This window comes from Antedon bifida, chromosome 2, assembly GCF_963402885.1.
Source record: "Antedon bifida chromosome 2, ecAntBifi1.1, whole genome shotgun sequence".
NCBI lineage: Eukaryota > Metazoa > Echinodermata > Crinoidea > Comatulida > Antedonidae > Antedon > Antedon bifida.
In genome coordinates, this window is record NC_136227.1 from 21,143,272 (window position 1) to 21,160,558 (window position 17,287).

The 17,287-nt window shown below is 35.3% G+C and overlaps 1 protein-coding gene across 1 annotated transcript in view; it reads left to right on the forward strand.

Annotated features, from left to right (window-relative positions):
- LOC144858554 (small G protein signaling modulator 1-like) overlaps nt 1-17,287 on the forward strand; it is a 195,265-nt gene that overhangs the window by 114,304 nt on the left and 63,674 nt on the right. Inside the window, exon 10 of the mRNA XM_078714687.1 lies at nt 14,239-14,306. Within this exon, the coding sequence (XP_078570813.1) occupies nt 14,239-14,306 (68 nt within the window). The remainder of the gene's footprint in view (nt 1-14,238; nt 14,307-17,287) is intronic.

Genomic DNA, 17,287 nt, shown 5'->3' on the forward strand with positions numbered 1-17,287 from the left:
AGAAACAATGAACATAATATGCCATATCCGCTCCTGTTTTCTGTGGTAGTTTACGCTGAACTCCATTTAAATGTCCAGAAACAACAGAGGCACCGTCATAGCCCTGCCCGATACAATTCTTCATATTGGCTTCAACTGACATCAGTTTATCAATGATGGTGTCTGATAACCCATCAGCATCCAGGCTTTGTGCTTCAGCGACACCAATAAACTCTTCATGTATTGCATTTTTGAAACAATATCGAACAGCGACAACCACTTGCTCTTTCTTAGATGTATCCTTTGATTCATCAGAGAGGACGGAGAAAAAGCAGGCTTCGTGTAGCTCGTTCTGTATTTGTTCAAGAATCATGTCCTTCATTATTTCTAAAAGGGCGTTCTGAATACTGTAATGTGTATACTTGGCATTTCCCGGCCCAGAACCAATCTTTTCTGCAATTACATCATCGTGTTTTGCAACTAATGATAGTACAGCAAGGAAGTTTCCACATGAAGGACCGAAGTTTAGGTTCTTGACATCTATGTCGCGTATTCGGTAAGATCTTCCTGTCTCACGTTGTGCGATCTTACGCTGGGCCGTTAACAATAAGATCTCCGATAATGTACGCAGGTAGTGCCTATTATCCTTGATGAGTTTTGCAGAAGCATCACTGTGGAGCTCCGATATGGATTTTAGTTTTCCCGACTTGATGGCATTATAATGTGCACATGCATCGACACTTTCAGCATGTGGAGAACTACACTGATGTTGCAATTAGCTTGTTGGATCTTATATTTCCATAACACTTTTTCCAGTTACAATATCCCTTATCAACTAAAAAAGTGGACTTGCTTATTTTGTCTGCACCAAAATGTCGGCATTTAAAACAGTATACTGTGTCTTCATATTGAGAGTATTCAATCCAAGGATATTTGTCATATAAAGAGGAATTAAATGCTCTAAATTGCTTTCCAATTAGATGGGAGGGAAAAGATATATTTCGAGGTTGGACTGGCTGACTGTTTTTCGAAAACGACAAGTCACTTGGGCCCAAACGTACACTCACAGCCGTTTGTTTTCCCCCCGTCACTGGTAGCTTTACTTCATCAGTCACTGTGTAAGAAAATATAAATCAAAACAACACCTTCATAAACGTAACACTTTTACGGTTGTTTGACCGTCATTTATGGATTGACCAACAATATTGACAAATTAAAATTAAATACCGTTTTTACATATTTAAATATATAGTTTTTTGTATGTGTTTGCATGTATAACATTGAAATACGAATTTCAATTACTGTATTTGACAATAAATTTGATTATGTTCATCGGTTCTCTATAATCTCATCCAATCAACACACTCAATGGTACATTGCGGTATGTTTGATATTGCATTGAGAGTTGCATATATCATGACGTCACATTTGATAATTAACATTCAACCTTTATTGATGTGAGTATGACTATGTTGTTACAATGTTAAGGGTCTTATAATAGTTCACCTAAAATCCCAGCTGGATCTGGATCTGCCTCATTATTTTCAGTATCTGAATATTATTCTTCAAAATCAAAACCTGCTTCTGCTTCTATACTACTGTCGTCGGCGGAACTATTACTTTCAAGAGTGGATTTAGGTTTCTCCATTTCATTTTGAACCATCTCTTCAAAATCTATATTATTAAATTAAAATTGACAACTTAAGCTTGACTTATATTAGTGTCGTATCAATCAAACTAAAATCACGTGTTTTTAATAAGAAAATAAACAATAATTATTTTATTATTAGGCCTAAGTAATAATAGATTCATGAGTATCTTACTGTCATCATCATCACTCGGTTGCGTTTCAATCACTTCGCTGACTATCAAAGCCTCATGATCTGCTTTATGTCTTTTCGACGAGGAAGCACAAGAACTAAAAAATGCATCCATAGTTCGTTGTTTTTTTTCTGACTCTTCGACAATTATTGCCACTGGTGCAATGCGACCGGATTCATAAACATCCTTATGCTTCGATTTCGTATGCCTAGAAGCATAATCGTTCTGGAAAATATCATTGCACAAAGTGCAGCGCACATTAAACCTATTCGCTTTCGCCATTTTACATCAACGGGACAGAGCGTCTAGTAACTAGTTCTGAAGCTATTACAGTGCGTCGTCTGATAAACTGTGGGGTGAGTGACCGCATGTGCGCGTTTCTTCTCAGCTGCTGATTGATCCTCCTATACGTCGGCTAAAGTTAATACTTACCATTGTGGTCCCTGGATGGAACATCACGCGTAAACCGCAATGGGCTGGACCCAATGTTAAACGATTCGTTCAAAGGGACACCGCCAGAGAAGCGCGTACCTATTGTTTACTTAAATCGCTGGCAATAATGCATGCATATAAAGTGTAATAATAGCCCTCCGACGTACTCACAGTCAAAATAAACGTCGCGGTTTTTTAGGCGCTGAAGCTAAAAATGATTTTTACTGTACATTATATTCCCCGACGAAAGGTACTCGCGTTCCCCGACGGGGGGGCTAGGCTCCCCGACGAGGGGGCTAGAGCCCCCGTAGCCCCCCCGCTGGCGCCACCACTGCAGCGACGGGATTATTTTTGATCATCGACATATATAGAAAGACGTCGAGTATACAGAAAACAAGGCATGGCGAAATTAGCAGCGCCAGCCAATTTTAACTTTTCCCAACCGGCGGCATGGCCCGAGTGGCGCCTCCGCTTTGAACGATATCGAACCGCTACAAAGCTACACAAGGAAGACGGCGATATACAAGTTAGTACCTTAATATATGCGATGGGGATGGAGGCTGAAACCATTTTCAAATCTTTTACCTTCACCGAAGATGAACAAAATTACATTAAAGTAAGAGATAAATTTAACGAACATTTTATCCCCAAAATAAACGTTATTCACGAACGGGCACAATTCTTCCAACGACAGCAACATGTGGGAGAAACCGTTGAGGAGTACGTGCGTGAACTATATGATTTGGCTGAAAAATGTGATTTTCAAAGCCCAGTGGTCAAAAGCGAAAACATCAGAGATAGAATTGTTGTTGGTATAAAAGACAAAAAGGTTTCAAAGGAACTTCAACTCATGACAAAGCTTACGCTTGAGGGCGCTATACAATTAGCAAGAAATGCTGAACTTGTTGATAAACAAATGGCAAACCAACTGGATTTTAGCTCATCCAGCAAAGTCGAAGCAGCTATTGCAAGCGTAGGATGTGGTAGACAAACCAGCAGATACAGACCTAGGGTAAGCGAACCTAGAATAAGTAATGACAACACAAACTATAAATATAACCGCACTGGTGGAAGAAACACCCAACAATGTGGCCGGTGCGGATATGTACATCAAAGTACAACCTGTCCAGCGAAAAGTGCAGAATGCCGTCGCTGCAACAAAAAGGGACACTTTGCAAAATGTTGCCGCACTAAAGGAGTGGGGGAACTATCATTGACAAACGAACCAGTTGAGGAAGAGGAGGAGTACTTATTAGATACTGTTACATGTAATGATAACGATGAGGAGCCTTGGCTAGTAAATTTGAAAATTGGAAACACTACGATCAAATTCAAAATTGATTCAGGAGCTGATGCTACAATAATATCCGAACATGCATATAATCAGCTAAAGCCAAAACCAAAGTTAACTCCAACACACATTATTCTCAAGAGCCTAACAACAAAATTAGTGTCATTAGGCAAGTTTACAGTCAAAACAATGTATAACAATGAAAGTTACACATTTGATATCCATGTGACTAGAGGAACTATGAGTAATCTATTGAGTCGCAGCACGTCGTCAAAGATGGGGCTTATTACTGCTAACATACAGGAGATCAATAGTACCACTATTGGACTGTGGAAAACTGAACCGGTAAAAATTTGTCTAAAAGAAGGAGCTATCCCGTACCACATTAACACACCGCGGAGAGTACCATTGCCTCTACTGCCTAAGGTGGAAAAAGAATTACAGAAAATGGAAGAAGCCGGTGTGATTGAAAAGGTTACCGAGCCTACAGAATGGTGTGCTCCGATGGCGGTAACTCTTAAAAAGTCTGGGAATGCTCGTCTATGCGTTGATTTACGCCAATTGAATAAATCAGTCCAAAGAGAGAGATATATTCTTCCAACGATAGATGATATAACACACAAGTTGGCGGGCGCCACTGTATTCTCAGCGTTAGATGCAACTAGTGGCTATTATCAGGTTCCGTTATGCGAAGAGAGTTCACAACTCACAACGTTCATAACACCAATGTGATGATACCTTTTTAGAAGACTGCCCTTTGGAATAACAAGTGCCAGCGAAATATTTCAAAGAAAGATGCAGGACATGCTACAAAATGTCGAAGGCATTGTTGTAGTGCAAGATGACATATTAATATCTGGACGCACAATGGCGGAACAAGACAAAAGGCTACAGCAAGTTTACAAATTAGTTAATGAGGCTGGGCTTAAATTAAATAAAACCAAGTGCCAAATCCGAAAACAAGAACTTATATACATGGGTGAGAAATTCACCGCAGCAGGCACAAGCGTAGACCCAAACAAGACAAAAGCTATCTGCAATCTTCAGTCACCAACAAATGTCAGCGAACTGAGACGTATACTTGGTATGGTTAATTACGTGGGTCGCTACATTCCTAATCTATCTGACGTAGCCAGACCTATGACAGAATTGTTAAAAGACTCAAACGCATGGACATGGGGTCAAGTACAGGAAGACACATTTGCACAAATCAAGAAACTGATTACAGAAGCACCGACACTAACGTATTATGACTCAACTAAACCAATCACCGTGTCAGCAGATGCTAGCAGCTTCGGACTGGGACTAGAAAAATATGAGCTACTTACCGACCACAAACCACTAGTCCCACTCATCAACAGTACTGATCTTGATAAAATTCCTATAAGATGTCAACGACTAATCATGAGGCTAATGAGATACAACCCCAAAGCAAAACACGTACCTGGGAAGGATATGGTTATTGCAGACATGTTGTCCAGAAGCCCTATAAACACAAATGAATCAAACACAGAACAAGCTGTAGGACTCTATCTAGAGTCAATAACAAACACCTGGTCAGTCTCTCCATCCAGACTTAAGCGGATAAAGGAAGCAACTAAACGTGAATGCCAAACGCTCATGAAAGTCATACTGGAAGGATGGCCAAAGCATTTCAGCGACACTCCTGATAGCATAAAACCATTGTATAGTTTAGGAAGTCACTTCTCTACTGATGATGGAATTATAACCTTTGATGATAAGATATACATCCCCACTGTTATGAGAAGCGAAATCTTACAGAGAATTCATGACGGACACCAAGGTGTTACAAAATGTAGAGAGCGGGCAAAATCATGTGTTTGGTGGAATGGCCTCAGCAAGGACATAGCTAACTTTGTTGAAAAATGTAGTCACTGTCAACTCTACAAGAGAACACAGAAGAAAGAGCCATTAATAACAACACCACTACCGGACCGACCCTGGCAACGAATAGCTACCGACCTATGTGAGTTTCAAAACAACCACTACCTCATAATATCCGATTACTTTTCAAGATATATTGAAATCACAAACCTTAAAAAAGACACAACAAGCATGAGAGTAGTAGAAGCGATTAAAACTGTTTGCGCTAGATGGGGAATCCCTGAAACGGTCATCTCCGACAACGGACCCCAGTTCACTTCACGTCAATTTAAACTATTTGCAGAAGAATTTGGGTTTCACCATGTAACAACCAGCCCACACTTCGCACAAGCAAATGGTACAGCAGAGCGTGCAGTCCAAACAGCGAAATCTATGCTAAGACAAACAGACCCAACGTTGGCACTTATGATATATCGATCAACTCCCATTGAAGCAACAGGCTATAGCCCTGCACAATTGATAATGGGACGCCAACCAAAGACGACGCTACCAATACATGTAAAGAAGCTTCAACCAGAATGGCCTAGCATAAACAAATTAAAGGAAAAAGATAGAGAAACAAAGAAACGTTACGAGCACTACTATAATAAACGATACGGTACCAAATCACTACCAGAATTGAAACCAGGTGACGTTGTACGTGTTAAGACATGCCACGATAAAATTTGGTCGAGTCCAGTAAATGTTGTAAGTGAAACAGATCAGCCAAGATCCTACATCGTCCAGACCGCAAGCGGACAACTAAGGAGAAATCGTCAAAACTTACAGCAAAACACAGGACACACTGATAGCCACCTAGAACAATATCAAAACCGTATTCCAGAAACCAACAACAAAACTTCAACCGACGTAGCATCACCACAACCAAACCAGAGCTACACAACTCGCGCTGGACGACGAGTGAAGTCAGTCAGCAAACTTGACTTGTGAACTTTTACACACAAAACATGTTGTGCAACGTTGTGCACCTTTATTGTTTAAGATGGAACTTGTTATTTTGAACTTTTGGACAATGCTATCGTTTCGATAAATAAGACCAACAATACAGTATCAATACTTTAATGCATTTATTGCTAATTAGCATAATAATATAGCACAACCACGGACTTAATAATATTTAATGATTTATACTATAATTAATAATATTCTGTTCTTTGAACTCAAAGTAAGGAAGATGTCATGATAATATATATTACCGATACACCGCCCTCTATGTCTAACAATATACACGAATAAAAGTACACGGATGTAACATGGCCGACTAGAAACGAACCACGTTGTTGTGTTTGCTCATTGTAAATTGCCTCCTACCACCCCACCCATATGACACCTATTAAGCACTAAGTCATTCGATGTTGATTCTCGCTATAGCAATTATTATCGGAAGACGAGATAAAAAAAAAGGTGCATACAGATGAAAACTATCTACACACAACTTGTGAACAGTTTAGGGCACTGTTGTAAATGCGATTTTGCTTAGAAAGATTGTTTTGCACTTGATTTTTGTTCTTTATACCTTTTTATGATTACTTTTTTCAACCATGATTAGCGGCAGTGTGCTGTTCACTTGCCAATTGATTAACACTTTGTATTGCCATTTGTAACTGGAGCTGTGACGACCTTACACAAGAAGACTAGGCCAGAATTTTTAGTTGAAAAGTGCCTTGGTATTAACATTGAGATGGAAACAGCTTTGTCAATCTACAGTAAAATAAATATAGTTTCAAAACTAAGCTTAGTCTACCACCGTAGTAATTACGATTCAAAGCTTATATTAAATTGTCAGTATTCTTTAACCGTTGATTAATTCAAGATTCAAGATAACTTTATTGTCAAAAAATGTAATAATTTAAAATTTGTCTTCCTCAAGGCAACAAAACAGCATAAAAAACATTTAGAATAAATTAAAAAAGTAAAAATATACAGTATGTAATTTATATATAAATTCAGTAAATTACTTCTAGAATTTTTACTTGATGGTATATAAAGTTGGTTCATACTTTGTTACTGATTTTAACCACCTGATGTAACCCTGTTTACTAATTAAGTTGAGTTAGATAATTAGTTATTGATGATTAAAACGAATTTAGATTCAACGATATGCCCCAAATAGGAGTGTTTTCCGATCGTGGTATACACTGTCTAATGGATGTCGATACTGAAAATACCCGCACAATAATACAAGGATGCTTCGCATTCACATATCTCTTTCTACGATAATTGTTTTTAATAGCTAGAAACCGGTTAAACAGCTCGATTACAGCATCATAATGTTGAAGACAAGCCGATTTTCTTTAAAAAATACTATTTTGATATAGATACGTTTATACAAAAGGATTGCTTAGCTGAATGGAACAGTTTTTGGGACAAACCACATTCTTCCTAAATTTAAATATATTTCAATATCTTATAATGGAGATATTATTGAACGAGTTGACTCTTTTAAATATCTTGGGGTCACATTTGATCCGCAATTAAATTGGAATGATCACATAAGCAAGGTATCCTCAAATGTTTCAAAACGTATTGGTGTCATCCGGCGTGTAAAATGTTTTCTTCCGTCATATACGCTTAAAATGTTAGCTAACGCTCTTGTTTTTCCCCTTTTTGGTTATCCGCAACTTTACAAGTCTTGTGATTGTAAATATCTTTTTCATCTTCTTTGTTATTCTTCTTTCTTTCCCGGATTTTTGTGACCAGCATATCCCCTATTACTTGTGAACATAAGATTTTATAACTTTGTCAAAAGATTGACCTGTAGCTGTAGATGTGCAAGAAACTTCGTTATATGACGTTAGAGTCGCGCAGCGTAAGTTACGCGCGATTTTATGAATTTCAATGATTGATCATAGATTATAAACCAAAAGTTATTTTGTATTGACACTTGGTGAAAATTTAAGTCATATCATGGGCAAACTTTCTATGGATTAAAAATGGCATGTTTCACAAGAAGTTACGCGCGCACGCGCATTTAAAATTTCAAAATGTGCAAAATTAATTTCTAATCAAATTTCTACGCTGATCATGACATTTTGAGCATGTCAAAAATTCCCACGCGCGCGAAAAAAATTACGCGTAAGGTGCGCACGGAGCATGAAAATCATGTGTTTTTCTCTTGAATTATGATTTTACAGTCTTTCCTAGTTATTTTAAAAAAGATTGACATCATTTCAAATTAAAATGACGTCATACGAACACGTTGATTTAGACCATTTGCGCGCGTTTTAGTTGCAAAAGTGACAACATATTGTCAAAATTATGCCTATTTTTAATCTATTATAGCTTCTCAAGATCATCCATGACCCCCAATTTTTTAAATTTAATATGTAAGCAGATATGTTGTAGATATGAATTTATGCAGAATCTTTACCCCTCGGATGTTATGACATCATCGTATGGCCACACAAATGTAAAATATAGGATTTTTTACTCTTTCGTTATTGCTCATCACATTAAATAGAGCGCATCTCGTTTATACGTATTCCATTTCCACAGATATTTTAATACTCTCTAGGTCAATCAACTATCTTTCGCATGAGTTAAAAATATTTTAATTTTTACGACGTCATCATGTATAAAAATGTAAATAACGTGGGATCCCTATTTTCATCTTTACAGTAAATTTCAATCTGTTATAGCTCGTTAGAATAAAAAGTGATAATCATGATAAAAACGTTTTCTGAAAGCTATTGGATTGTAGATACGAATTTATGTGAATATTTTGCCAATCAGATGTTGTGACGTCATCATATGGCCAGTTGAATTCAAAAAGTCATATTTTCATCTCTTGCGTAAAAGTTCATTGCGTTTAAACGAGAGCGCATCTCACTTTTACGTGCCCAAAATTCTTCAAATTTATAATAATGTAATTATTTAGATAATTATCTTCTAAAATAGTTATCTTTATATGTCAATTTGATGACGTCATCGTGTTAATAATTGGATTTAAAAGATGGGTCTCGTAATTTCGTCTATGCTACACTGTATATAACATAATACAGTGTATTCTGTAAATACTGTAATATGCTGTATGCTACAAAATAGGTACAATTCAGCACTGTAAAAATATTTAATTCATGTCATAGGATGGCATAATAATTGTCGGCGTTCATATATTTTAAACGTATGTGCATGTTGCGTTTGCGCGGATAACCCGAACTAGTCAAAGTGACGAGTTCAAATCTAGTTTATTATTGTTGTTGTGTATGGTCTAATTGTAATGTTCAAAACACTAATTGTTTACAAGTACTCATGAATAGATTAGGTAGAATTTTGCTTTCTGTTGATATTAAGACCTCAATTGATTTTATTTTAAATAACCTTGGCTGGAAAAGACTAAATGTACTCTGGAATGAAAAATTATTATTAATGGCTTTCAAGTGTTTAAAAGGGTGTGCTCCTCCATATTTGACCTCAAAATTGACTTTTAATAACACTACCCATTCTAAAGGCACACGAAGCCAAAGCCATAACAATTTAGTTGTCCCCACCTGGACAATTTGTCAAGGCAAAAAAACCTTTACTTATTGTTATCTAAAAGCTGGAATGAACTTCCAAATGAATTAAAAATTAACTTTAAAGATTTTTCAATAACTTCATTCCAAAATACAATTAGTACTCAACATTTTTAACTGAATTTTTTGTTTTCTAAAATTGATTGTTATTTTTAATGTATATTTCAATTACTCTTTGTCTTTATTTTATTATGTTTGTTATATTTTCAATTACTGTACCACTTTGGAAATCAGTGCACTAGTACTGAAAGTGCTTGCAGAATAAAGAAAGAATAAATAAATAAATAATAAATTTATGGGCCCTTGTGGGATAAACTTAAAACCTTTCAGTATAATAGAAGACATAGCATTGCAATATAGTGTATAACACATTTTGACATAAGCCATTTTAAGCCATTTGAAGCAAATTTCTTACTGTGGGTGTGGGTACTGTTAGATATATAAACACATATACAAATAAACTTTATTACTGACAGTTGCTTCTCAACATTTGTATTAATTAATAATTACAAAAAATATAAATGTTGTGGTGTTTCGTTACATGTACTTTATTATTTCAATCGACTATGACAGTGACAGTTTCAACAAAGTATTAAATTGCAAATTGTTTACTGTGTTTAGTGGTATATTATTATAAAACATGGATAAAGAATATATTTAACAATTGTTCCTCTTCGCACACATCCTCTTCCCCGTCCCCCAACCCTAATGTTACATACAAAACTGGGTTTGTTTAAATTTGGCTAAAAAATTTGGACTCATTTTGTGAGTTTCTCTATTTATTCGTTCCTGTAAACATGTATTATAGTCCTGCGGAACGTACATTTGAAATCACCAATTTTTTTATGCTGAAATTATATATATATAAATAAATGAAAATGATCGATAATATTACTTTATATTAAATTTATCGATTTTATTCCAGTTTAAATAAAATATTTGAGAACCATCTGTGGGCACGACCTAGATGGTATGCGAGCGTACCATCTAAGTATGCTGGTGCTCATATTAAACTACAAAAATATTACATGGCCTATGTAAATACGTGAACGTGATTGGTTGAAACTGCATCACATGACTACCGCTGCGAGGATCGTAAATCATATATATCCTCGAGTACGATGATATTGACTGAGTAATTTTCGCGTAATTATCGTGTCCCTGTCATTAAACATATAAAATCCAGCAAATTCTCGAGTACGATGAAATTGACTGTGTAATTTTCGGGTGGCAACACTCGTGTTTGGCAATAAATAAACAAAAGTCATCTACTGGGTCTTGAACTCGCGATGAAATTCACTCCATCACAAGACAACGCCTCATGCGCTGCGCCACAGAACTTGCTTGAAGAAATTAATCAACTAAACTATTTAAACTATACATAGCGCCCTCATTTGTTATTAGTATTCCCTAGTGTGATGAAAGACCGTTTGTGATTGGTTAATACTCACAGTAGTAACCGGTACGCGACGCGACGCACTGAACATCTGGTGATTCAGCTCGAAGAAGACAAATTATTATTTATTCGGCCTACCTGATAATAATAATATTATTATTAATGTAGGCTTATTGGTAGAAATTCTTCTGTTATTATTTAAACAACCTAGGCTAGTGAATATTTTATTGCCAAGGAATCATTAATTAGTAATTATTATCTGTATATTATTCTTCGCAAGGTAAGGTGTCGACCTTTAGGTGGCCAAGTCAAAAAAATAGATTTTCACAGTGAAAGTACTCTAGAGCTTGATCAACTTTCGTATGTGCTTTGAGGTCCAGAGAATTTTACTTACAGAAAATTGGTTTAGGGTGGTCAGTCAATCATTTTTGGCTTGGTTACACATTTTGAAAATGTGGCGAAAGGTCAACAGGTCAGGGTGAAAGGTTATAAGACCAAACACCAATAGGTCCTTAAATTTCGACAACCACTGGTCTCAGCGAGGTATACATTTATATTCAGTCTAATGGGACATTTTAGTAAAAAATGACTGGAAATGCCATTTCTGACCTTTGACCCAGGGCATGTATGTATCTCTGTAACTACTAGTCGTAGAATTTGGTTTTAAATTGTTCGAAATATACATTTTGTTATTTATTACACATTTTGAAGAATGTTACAAAAGGTCAAATGGTCATGGTCAAGTGTTATATGAACAAATATAAATAGGTACTTGTATCTCGGCAAACACTGGTCGCAGCAAGTCAGTTTTGGTCTCAAAATGTTCAGAAGGCATGTATTCATATTCAGTATAATAGGGAATTTAAGTAAAAAATGATCATAAATGCCATTTCTGACCTTTGACCCACATACCATGGCATCTTCATATCTCGGTAAGTACTGGTCGTAGAAACTTAAATTTGGTATCAAATTGTTCGAAATATACATATTTACATTCATTCTAATAGAAAAAAAGATGAGCAGAAATACTTTTAATTACTAATATTTCAAACAAAAAACATATCTCTATACAATTTATCCTTAGCACAGTAATGTACTTATGCAATAACTGATGCTTTAAATTGTTTCATTTTATAGGAATTAAAACAAATCCCTTACTGTTTGTAATTATACTTTTGCTTATAATAATGCTAGAAAATATTGTTGACCCCTGAGGACGATCAAACATTTAAATACACCAAAGTATGAAGAAAATCCAATTTTTGGCATTTGGCCACTTTTTAGTCGCGTGGACGCAACTCTATAGTTCACTATGTCGGTCAGTCTGTCTGTCGGTCTGTCTGTCTGTCTGTCTGTCTGTCGGTCTGTCTGTCGGTCCGGTATCACTATGCGTTTTATCGCTTTCTGACCTTATCTTGATATCAGTTTAATCTAGCTAAGTCAATTTTTCACAGTATATCGAAGATCGATTATGTTTTCACGGTGCGCAATAAAAAATTATGCGGTCTACGCACGATTTAACGAAATCGCGTTTGTAATCATATCTTCACAACCATGAATCACAATTAAATAAAATTTGGTACTCATAAATTTCAGGGCATAAATCATCATATCAATACAATTACGTGCGTAGCGCAAGTAACGCATGCGTACAAGGGCTTAATATTTTCACAATTTTTTTTCTATGAAATAAGAGTACGTTTCAGGCAATTTTAAGCGTTTACAAAATTGCCATGAGTGCGCAGATTTTTGCGAGCGCACTGCACGTTAAATGTTATTGCGCACTCTTTTTGCCCGATTTCTGTTTTCTTGACTTACTTTTCAACTAGAAATTACGTTATACGAGCACGTCAAAAGTGACAGGCTACGCACGTGTAAGTTAAAAAAATATAAATGTTTTTAAACATTTCAACATTTTTAAACATGTTCAGTAATTTCGGTCAGTATAGTTCACTATGTCGGTCGGTCTGTCGGTCTGTCTGTCGGTCTGTCTGTCGGTCCGGTATCACTATGCATTGTAGCACGCGACTTAATGGCTGTTGGCCTTGTTAATGAAATAGGTTGAAATTTGTAATCAACCGCTCTTAAAAGTTATGAATGAATAATATTAATTCTGTGTTTTCATGTTTGTCAAAAATTGTACATCATTTTAGATGTTCCGTGCTGCGTTTTTTGTTGTTGACAAAAGTAACGCTTAACTTCCAAGCTTTAAATAGTAAATATTTGTTGGCAAAAGTAATGCTCAATTTCTGCTCGAGCTTTCTCTGTACAGAATTAATATTTTGGTATTCATTTTTGGTACGTTATTAAAAAATAGCATATGGAACACCATACGGCACTGCTCTGAGAAAACACTTGTGAGGAAGTCCCCGAATACGACAGATGGAGCTACGATATAAACAAACAATTGTGTTTTTATTATTTGAATAAACAGTAATATCAAATATATATATATCTTGTTTAGCACAATGTTTAAAATGAATAACACAACATATTTAAAATAAAAAACTTTAATTAAGAATTATTTCAAACAGACAGCACATTATTTCAAATGGATAGCACAATCAAATGGATATAATTGTACTGTACATTATTGATACTCTATACGGATTATCGAGTAGCACATTATTTCAAATGGATAGACATTGGGTAGCGGCTATACTTTATCTAACATTTCTTTTTACTAATTGTAAGGGAATTTGTACTACTTCAAATGTATTTTGGCATGTTTTATTTCAAAATTTGAATTGTATGTTAACGATTTCAAAGTAAAATGAATCTGTTCAATTACAACCTTCTTCGAAATATCTACAAAAGAATTTATTAATATTTATTAATAATAGTTATTTGTTTTACATATTTAATGGTTATAATAACTAACCATTGAACTTGTATTTCAGTGTTTACTGGGATTATGCAATTTGTGTCAACCTTGGTGATATTGTGTACCTGCACTGCCATCAACAACGTGAGTATGATGTCATTTAAAAGGTTATATTATATAGCCCATCTAAATATGTGAATGTGATTGACCAATAATCACAAGACCAACCTCGTACATGCAGCGCGCTAAAGAAGACAAATTTTTACTAATTATTCGGACTACTTAGTAATTTTATTACTGTAAAGTGTAGAATTATTGATGGAAATTCTTTTGTTAATGTAGGCCTACAAGGCCTAAGTGAATATTTTATTGCCAATGAATCATTTATTAGTAATTATTTGCCTTTTTTATATGTTTATTCTTCGCAACTAACTAGGATAGGACCTTGCCTAGCCGACCCATGGAAAATATTTGGAAAAAAAGTGTGTGTCAATATTCTGCGAGGGTCAGTTACGTAACTGTTTACAAGCTACTTCTTGCTAAAAGTCAGAACTCATGATACAGCGTGCTCCAGCGTAAATGTATTGAACAATGGGTTATGGAGCTAGATCATTTGTAAATCTTGACACGCCCGTTCATTCATAGAACGAAAGATTCCAACTGTATTATTTGACGAACAATATTCGCGCTTTCTGGGGCTTGGCGTTGTCAGTTTGTACAGTTTTTTACACTAAATAAAGAAAATACATTTTATGCAGCCTAAAAAAGAAAGTTAAAATGTAAATTGTCTTCATTTTATGCAACCGACTTTTTAAATTGTATAATATTATACATCTTTGATTTATCTATAGTACAGTATTGTATATAATTTTATTGAATTGTAGAAATATTGTGGTGATATTAAGTAATAAAGTATGACTGGTATAAGCTCGTGTGCACTTTAAAGAACCTAGTACATCTTTCCAGACGAGTAGGGGGTTACCCCGGTGTATTAGTACATCACAGCCACTGATCATAACTGGGCCCTCTGGGAGACCATTCTTTAACTGAAGAGGTCGCCCAGTAAAAAATAAAATATTGTATACTATATATATATTGTGAACGGTTGGGATCTGGAAAGTGGATATGACATGAAAGAACCCAGACCCAGAAAATGTGATGAATGATAACGTTGACAATGAAGAATCTGAATTTCCTAAAAAACCAATGCCATCATGCGTAATTTGAAACTATTTAGACATAATTCTCATATTTTCATTTCATTTGCCAAGATTGATACGTACTGAAATTTATTTTTTATTTTATGTTTACTTAAATCTTAACAGAATGCTACTAATTTTAATAAACGTTTTCAAAATGCAAAGGTCTCTTAGGCTAGTCAATCTATCAAAAAAAACGGCCCAAAGTGAAACAAATTGGAAACAGAGATTTTTCTTTTTTAAATGGTTATATATGATGAGGAGATTAAAATTTGAGCATCACATCTCTGTCACTCGATGATATGCAAATTAGCTTAAATATGCAAATTAGGGTGACATTACAGGCTTACCATATCTCAAAAACTACTAGTCCGAGAGAGTTGATTTTTTCACTGATTTATTAATGTATATATTTATATTTACTCTAATGAAACATTTTACGAAAAAATGACCGGAAGTACAACATTTGACCTTCGACCCCATTTCTCAATGTTTGCATACACAATGTGACTAAAATGTCTGTAGAGACTTTATTTTGCCCTCAAATGACCCAGACATAGGTTCATAATAGCCAGCATAGGACCACTTTGTAATTCACAAAATCACACCTTTGTCACACACCTCGAAAGTATGCAAATTAGTAGTACAATTTAAATAAAATATTCAAATAAGGGGATGAAATTACAATCTTCCCATATCTCGAAAACCATTAATGCTAGGAAGTTGATTTTTTCAAAGCCTTATTCAGAATGTATATATTTATATTTGCTCTAATGAAACATTTTACGCAAAAATTGTCGGAATTATGACATTTGACCCTCGACCCTATTTCTCAATATTTTGATATAATGCAACTAAAATGTCTGTACAGACTTTGTTTTTGCCTCAAATGACTTGGATACAGGTTTTCTATAGCCAGCATAGAACTGTTTATTAATTCTCAAAATCACACCTTTGTTACTTCCCTCGAAAGTATGCATTAGTAGTACAAGACGTTAAAGTTGCCATATCTCTATCGGTCATTAGTGTTTTTCAAGATACATAAGGAAAATTCACTGTAATTTGCATATTTCATATAACTTGCACTACTTATTTGCATACTTTCGAGGTGCTTGACTTTTGGAATTACTAAACGGTCCTATACTGGCTATATAAAACCTGTATCCGAGTCATTTGAGGCCAAAACAGTCTGTACATACATTTTAGTTGCATTATATGCAAATATTGATCAATAGGGTTGAGGGTCAAATGTCATACTTCATTTTTTGTAAAATGTTTCATTGGAGCAAATATAAATATGTACATTCTGAATACGGCTGTGAAAAAATCTCTCTAGCATTAGTGGTTTTCGAGATATGGGAAGACAGTAATTTCATCCCCTTATTTGCATATTTCATGTAATTTGTACTACTAATTAGCATAATTTCGAGGTGCATGACGAAGGCGTGATTTTGGGAATTACAAAGTGGTTCTATGCTGGCTATTAGGAACCTATGTCTGGGACATTTGAGTACAAAATAAAGTCTCTACAGACATTTTAGTCCCATTGTGTATGCAAACATTGAGAAATGGGCCGAAGGTCAAATGTTGTACTTCCGGTCATTTTTTCGTAAAATGTTTAATTAGAGTAAATATAAATATATACATTTTGAATAAATCAGTGAAAAAATCAACTCTCTCGGGCTAGTAGTTTTTGAGATATGGTAATCGTGTAATTTCACCCTAATTTGCATATTTCAGCTAATTTGCATAACATCGGGAGGAGTGACAGAAGGGTGATGCTCAGCCATAGTTATACCAGTGTAGACTAGCCTAGTTAAGCCTGCCATGTGTGACCGATAGAACAGTCTGAGTTTATTCATTACTGCTTGCCTACTGCCTAATTAAGTTTTTATAATTAACACATTGTAAGTTGTATGTTTTGAA